Source organism: Pygoscelis adeliae, unplaced genomic scaffold (genome assembly GCF_000699105.1).
Source record: "Pygoscelis adeliae isolate BGI_AS28 unplaced genomic scaffold, ASM69910v1 Scaffold399, whole genome shotgun sequence".
NCBI lineage: Eukaryota > Metazoa > Chordata > Aves > Sphenisciformes > Spheniscidae > Pygoscelis > Pygoscelis adeliae.
In genome coordinates, this window is record NW_008825609.1 from 855,415 (window position 1) to 863,104 (window position 7,690).

Below are 7,690 nucleotides of genomic sequence, written 5' to 3' on the forward strand. Positions count from 1 at the left end.
CGCCCTGTAAACAGCTTGAAAAGGATGACTGTTTGCTGAGACACTTCTTCCTGACAACCGGAGATCCTTCACTGTAGTGCACAACAACTGCCCCAGGGTTATGGCTACAGAGACCCTTATTTTCCATTTGGGTCCTGGCCTGATCCATGTCTGAGGGTTGCCAGGGAGGGTATTTAGGGCTGCCGTGAGCTCCTTCCAGCCCAGTTGCTGGCTGCATGCAGATGAGCCAGCTCATCAGCTGAGCTGCCAGTGAGCCCTCCGGCCACGGGAGGTTGCAGGCAGCAAAGTGGAGGGATGTTGGCTTGACCACAGGCAACAATCAATGAGGGGAGCAGAAGGAGGGGCTTGGGTTTCACCCCCCTCAGAGGTAGCTGGGCTGCCCTGGGGGCAAGAGAAGACAGCGACAGCAACTGGTGTCATACACTGCTTTGAGGAGGGGGGAGACACTGGCCGGCAAAAGGACGAGGGGGAGAGTCAGAGAAGGGTTGGAAAAGACTTGCTTTAGAACGTAGAAGCAACACAGGTCCAAAAGGATGGGGTCCTTCAGCTGAGGGGAATGACTGTACGTGAGATGGGGGAAATGACGGCAGAGAGAAGAGGAAAGAGGACAGAGAGATGAGACGGCGGGAGCAAAGGGGACAGAGGAGAGCAAGGACAAGATGATATAACAGAGAAAAGAGAAAGGGGGATGGGCCTCAGAGAACTTGGAGAGAAACAGAGGAAATAATGAAGGAGAAACTGCTTTTGAGAGAAAGCACAGAAGAGACATGAAGATGAAAGAGAAAAATACAGAGGAGAAACAGGGGAGGGAAACAAGAACAAATTAAAATGGAGATGGATAGAATGAGTCAAAGATGGAGGGCAAGGAAAAAGCTGGGGTCATACAGGCAAGAGAAAAATAACTTTTAGGTGTACTGTATTTACAAGACGTTCTGTGTATGGCTGGCCTGTTCTGCACTCTGTGTTTCCCCTGCTGGGTAGCTGTCGCCCTGGGATCGGGGTTGTGGGGGGGAAGAGACAGAGTGAGAGCCCCGCTGCTAACCCATTCCTCCGGCAGCAGCCCCCTTCCCTCCCCGAAAGCCCCCTGCAAGGGGGAAGGTTTCATGCCCGCAAAAGGCAGAAGCACATCCCCTGACAACGAGTGCAATATGGAAGGGAGAAGCAGTGCAGAATGGAGCAGCAAGGGCTCCCCCTGGGATAAACCGGGTATGCTTGATTGGGAATCTGCTCTTAAAACAGGGGCAGGGGGCAGAGCCATCTGAGAGCCTGAAATGTTCCCTGCTCCCCCCGGCAACCTCCTCGCTACTGCTTTTAAATTAAATAAATATGGAGATTCTGCTGTCAAACCCCAGTGGTCCTCCTCCCCAAAAACTCTTGCTTAGATCGTACCAAACCGCAGCGAAGTGAGACATGGGCTCAGAGGGTTGCATGGGGAAAGGGATGGGTTAAAAGGGAAACATTGGATAGGAATAGCTCCTGGTCTCCCTGGCAAAGAGACATTTGTTCTATCTCTGTGTAATTTCTTTATACATTACTGCTGCCACACTGCATCTGCATGTCCCTCCCACTGTATTCGCTCTCACTCTCTTCAGCAAGGCAATTTCTGGTGCATTTCAGGACAATATTAACCCATTCCTCTTTCTCTGTCAGTAGGAAGATTCATAATTTAGAAGTAATTTAAAAGTCAGTTCTAGCAACTCACTGGTGACGAAGAGCATTTCCTTGTCAAATCTTACAAAGGAATTGAGCTTGCAGGTCTCAGCCCCTCAAGTCCCTACCTTCTCGGTGACTTACAGCCAGGTGTGAATTTAAGCTGAGAGGAGAACCAAACCCACCCAAGTCTGGGATCCTGAGTAATTCTCCCTCACCGTCTGCCACCCCACTTTTTAAAATCCTTTGTCTTCCTCTTTATCCAAGGCCTGTCCAGCTCTGCATCCTCCTCCCCAGCAGATGCAATGCCAGCAGCAATCAGCTATGTGCCGGGCCATTGCCTCCTGCTGCATCTCAGGGCTGTGCTAGGCTGCTCCTGGACCTGAACCACGAAGACACGGAGACCCTGACTTAATCTACTGCTATTTTCACTGTGTGTTCAGAAAAGCCCCTGCATTAGGACAGCAAGAGTCAAGGGAAAGGACCCCGGCAGATTTGTGGATCCTTGGAAGTAGGACGGCAGGCAATTCCGCAGTGCAAAACTAGGGTTGCTGACAGAAACGAAGGGTAAAAGAAAGGAAATCGGGAAAGGTAAGAGGGAAGATAAGGAAAAAACCACTCATAAGATGGGTGTGAAAGGAAAGAGGTGGCCCAGGAGCAAACGGCAGTGGGAGAAGGCAGCGCGAGGAAGCGACACAATGCCAGAATTGGCTGGCAGAAGCTTGTCCACTGCCTGTGCCCTGCCTCACTTTGCTGTCAGCTCTTCATTTTTGCAAACACTGAAATTGCACTTAACTCTCATGCGCTGTTCAGATATAACAAGCTGGAAAGGGAACAGATCAGCTCATTAATTTTCCTTGGGAAGGGTCTCTAGTCAGGAATTATATTCTGCACCAACATCCATTCAATTACTTGCCTTCACACCAGTCAGATCTACAGGGATGTCTAACCCCATGCACATCACTCATGCCTGCCTGCCCTGGACTCTTCTCTCCCTCCTTCTTGGTATAAAAGCCTCCCAGACCTATACCTTTCCTAATAATAATGACAACATGACAAAACCAATAACCTACAGATATAAAATACATTTCATTTGCTTGCTTCATAAGACCCTGATAAGGCATCGTCGCTCACTTTTTGAGATCCTGTAGGAGATTTACAGGAGCTAATGAAAGACTTAGACAGAGCATCACTCATAATAAAAAGTGGTTTTAAAGCATTTGGTGCCAAGAAGGAATTAGGCTGGAAGATCCGCAACCATTTCAAAGTTGTAAGAGGTGCAGTATCCATGTGTGGCATGGACTTGCAGATCTCAATTGCTTGGTGTATATGTGTGTTTATGCCTACGCAGTTAAAGGCCATTTTTCTTGAAGGGCAAAGATTTTTGAATGGCCTGGGGACATATTTGGGCAACATCAAAGACTGAGAAAAAATTATCTCAAGAAAGATTAGGAAAAAACCCAGAAATACGATCTGCAGTAATGTGAACCGACACCACCTTTCTGCTCTAGTCCCACCATGGAGCAGGGGCTCACTGTAGGACACAAGAAAGCGGGGGAAGAAATCCTGATAGAGGAGGAACATCCCAAATGACACTCCTCTTTGGAGCAATACAAAGATCGGAAAATGCTAACTGAAAGTCCACTGTGGGGAACAGAATGACTGAAGAGAGGGGAACCTGAAAATTGAAAGCCCGGGGACCAAATTCTCCAAGAGGAACTTGCAATTCTGACTGTAGTGTATCTGCGTGTACAGCCCAAGACTGAGTCCCTACATCCATTTTTGCTACTGGATATCTTGGCCAAGAAGAGAAAAGACAATTTAGCACAATGTTTTGAACAGGAGGAGTCCACCATCTCTGACAGCCTACAGTGTTGACTAATGCCAGCGTTCCTCCACATCCCCAGAAATTAAGGCAACCTTGTCAGAGGTTTCCTACCGGTAGCAGAAGGCAGTTTGGGCTCCCTCTTTGATTATTTTCTTGTCACGAAGCCTCCTGCCCTGCTCTTCACTACCTCCCCTCACCCTATAGACCTGCCCTGACACCCACCCCAGGCAGCAGAAGCATGTCTGTCCCACACCCTTTGACAGGTGCCTTTGCCACACCGTGGGCAGGGTGTGAGCAGAGTCCAAGGGTTTTGCCCTTTTTACAGCCTCCTGGGACCAAGCCCTTCCCTCCACAAGTCTGCCCACCCTCTGCATCATGGGGGAAAAGAGCCTTTGCTGCACCCTTCTCCTTCCTGCTCACCAGCAGGCAGCTTTCACCAGGCAGAGCAAGTCAACCAGGGACACCCTTCTGATGCCTTCTGCCGAGAAAGAAGATAAGCCCCCCTAAGGTGATCAGATGTGACAGTAAGAGGCCTGCCATCCAGGGGCTGGTGAAGATACTTGGCTGTGCTCTTCTGGGAGCAAAAGAGTGCCAGCCACCAGCCCGTGCAGGTTGTGGGGATGCGGGAAGCCAAGCGGGGACATCCCAGCAGCGGTGGTATCAGACGCGTGCCGTGCCGCCCCATGAGGCAAACCCACGCCCAGGCCCTGCTCGGCATGTGGCTGTAGGGCTGGTTTTGCCTCCTGCTGAGATGCTCTTGCTACCGAGCCTTTATCCAAGTTTTGGTGCAACCTGTGCCCTCAGGCTAGGGACTCAGAGCTGGGCTCAGCTCCTGCGTGGTGCATTGCACCCTCCTACCCCGCTCACCACTTCTGCCCAGCGTCCAGGGGCTGGGGGAACAGGCCAGCCCAACCCTCACACAGCTGGGGCAAGCAAGAGCACCCTGCCAGGCTCATGCAGCTTGCGCCCAGGCTGCATTTCACACCCCTCGTGCAGGGCTGCCGTTTGAGCCCTCTGGAGAGCACCAACAAGGAGGACACGGGAACGGGCTGGCAGCACAGCACTGGGGGGGCTGGGGGGACTTCGGAGCTTTTAATTGGAAGCATCCTGGCGCTTTCCTTTGTCATGCAAGCCACTTCTCCACAGTGCCTGTGGGGTCCTGTCAGATGTAAAGGAGAAGGAGCCCCGGCCTCCTCCAATCTGACAAACCTCACCCGCCCCTTCCTCCTCCCCCTCAGACCGTGTCCCTCTGGGTACGGCTCTGTGGGCAGATAGACATGATCTGAATGCACTGCCTCTCCCGGCCGGGGTCCTCATACCTCCTGTCTCCACCCCAGCCTCCCTCCGCCCTCCAGCTTGGGGACACGGCTCAGGAAGGGAGCTCTCCCTTCCCCGCAGCCTCCCTTCCCTGCATGGCTTTGCATTTGGGCTTCCTTTTTTTTTGGTTTTCCCCCTCTCTCATTCATTTTTAATTAAGGAGATGTCTCCTTCCCCGGTTGTAATGAATAGCTGTGTGAAAGGCTTTTCATTTTTTATTAACATATACCTCTATATATTTATCTATTTGGAGGAAATGTGTGCATGTGTGTGAGCGAGTGTGTTTAAAACATCCCCCATTAATTTACTGCTATTGATTTTCTGGCATGGAGACAGCATATAGTATTCAGCATAGAGCTCCTCTGCAGGATATGTTAAAAGGCAGCAGTTTGGGTTGACAAAGGGCACTAAATGCAGTATGCGTCAAATAGACCATCGCTCAATGAAGTCACTTAGCTATTCAAAACATGTCCAGCCATCACTCAACCGTTTGCACCAAGAACGGGGGGGAAATTCGCGCTTCTTCCCGGACACAACCATTTCCAAACAGCAGCTTTAGCTTGCTTTGGTGAGACACATCAGGACATACATAGTTTATTCCCCCCCCTCCCCCCTGCCTTCCATCTCCCAGTGCCGGTCTTTGAAAATCAGTTCTGCGGTACCCGCTCCCCGTTCTCTCCCGTCGGGGAGCTCCAGGCACACCCAGCGCTGGTGGACACCGGCAGACACAGACATTATCCCTGGATGTCCATAAACCCCCAGCAGCCCACCCTCCAGCTGGGAGCCGATTCATAAACAGGGCTTTTACAATGGGCTGCAATGTGCACTCTTGTGCTCTCGCTCTCTCCTTCTCGCTACGTGTGTAACATAAACCACGCATTTGCATCGGTTGCCCCTATCCCTCCAGCACAGGCTGAAGACCACCTCCCCAGCCCACACATACGCCAATAGCAGTACTGAGCAACACATATTCAAAAGTGAATCACTGGCCCCTCTTTTCTTTCCCCCTCCCTTAGGAACGTCTGATTCCAGAAGTTCGCTGCGGCGATGTCTCTTCTGCCATCAGACATGTCACTGAGTTGCTGTTCAGTTTCACCACATCAGACTTAGGCTGATTTTTCCATTCAGAGACTTGTTTATTTTTAGCCTTTACCATAAACCTTAAAAAAAAAGCCCCAAACAAAAACCCACCCGCAACAGCAAACAAACGGGGGAAAAATGCCAGCCCCAAACCAAACCAATCGGCCGCTAACTGGACCCCTCTGCACCCAGCCCAGTGAGATGTGGTGGCTTACAGACATTACGAAATGCTCTGAACTCTGCTCGAGATGACTGGAATCGTTAGATTTACTGTACGAGGCATTTTGGACACAACAGGGTTGCCTCCCTTTCTCTCTTTTTCCCTCCTAAAGTGAACTAATAATTGCACTCGAAGTGCTTTGCAGTCACCCCCTCCCCACATCGTCCCTCACTCCCAGTCTTGTCTTTGCAAATAAGCCATTTGCAAAGAGAGCAATTATTTCACTCTGTGGTTACAGCCGGAGCACAGCAGTAATACAGCATTTTGGCATTGCTTTCCCAGGCAATACAAACAAGCTGAAGGCGGGCAGACCACACAGTTGCTTTTTGGAAAGGTCTTTCGGTGTTTTTGTAACACGCACATTATTCCAGTCGGAGGGGGCAAGTGAATTTTTGGGGAAGGTGGGGGGTGAGGAGGGTGGGGAAGAGGAAGGGATAAGGGAACAGAGCACAGAATGTTTTGCCTGTCTTCTTGCCTCTGCGCCCTGAGTAACTGAGCCCACCGGTCTCGATCCGTGGTGAAAGGAATGAAGTGAGAAAATGGTGGAATGTGGAGGGATTTATTTGGAGGGGGGGAGAAATATGGGGTGGTGGGAGAGGAAAGGGGGGATGTGTGGAGATCCAGAATCAAATACCTTCCAGGCAGCAGGTTCTCCATAATCCAGAATGGGTCATGACTTCCTCGTTCTTTTTGCTGGTTTCGTTCTCACTGACAGTTTTAGTCTTGCAAACCCCTCTGGAGTAAAGCCAGTAGTCGGTCCCCACAGCTATGGTCATCAGGCTGAAGGCAGCGAAAGCACCAACGGTGGTTAAAAGCATCTGAACACCTCTGTCAAAGAGCCCCATAATTCTTCATTATACAAATACCCAACCGCCTTCTGATTCTTGGGGTGTGTGTGTTTAATAAAATAAAAGAATAATAATTCCGACTAATAATATAATGGATATATATAGAGAGATAGATATCAAAAAAGGGAGGTAAGAAAGCCCACGGAAAAGAGTGTAAATTAGAAAGACCACACGGGAAGAGGCTTGCCTTTTAAATCGGAAACGTTCTGGTTGAAATATAAAAAAAGGAAAAAGGAAAAAGAAAAAAAAAAAGAGAGAAAAGAACCAAGAAAAACCAAACAAATAAAGAGAGAACCCCCCCCAAAACGAGACGCCTTAATCCCTTTTTCTAAAATTCTGGTCTCCAGTTTCCATATGTAATGGCTAATTTGGAGATGGCTTCCACAGTGAACAGGGGAGCAGCAGCAGCATCCTCAACACAATCTCTCATTATCTGGACCTAGACAGTTAGAGACTGTAAGAGCAGAGATGCAACCTTCAGTCTTCTTGCTTAGCTCTGCAGCCTGCGCCATGAAAATCCTTTTCCTTCCCAGTTATCTTCCTTGGGTTTTTATTTTTTTTTTTTTCCCGGCAGCGGCAGTCGCTCCAATCCTCTCTCACTTTTTCTCGCTTGCTTCTCCTTCCTTTCGCTCGCTCCTACCGCCAAGCCAGACCGCCCAGTATACTGTAAGCCCTTGATTTCAGCTGAACAGGTGCCGAGGTCTCGCCTCCCATGGCTTTTCCGCACAGCCGCGGCGCTCGCTCCCG

General features: G+C 50.0%; 1 protein-coding gene across 1 annotated transcript in view; it reads right to left on the reverse strand.

Moving 5' to 3' along the window:
• The window catches only part of CACNG2 (calcium channel, voltage-dependent, gamma subunit 2), a 51,098-nt gene extending 44,158 nt beyond the window's left edge, over positions 1-6,940 (reverse strand). Inside the window, exon 1 of the mRNA XM_009332655.1 lies at positions 6,730-6,940. Coding sequence (XP_009330930.1) covers positions 6,730-6,940 — 211 coding nt within the window. The remainder of the gene's footprint in view (positions 1-6,729) is intronic.
• Positions 6,941-7,690: the final 750 nt, after the last annotated feature.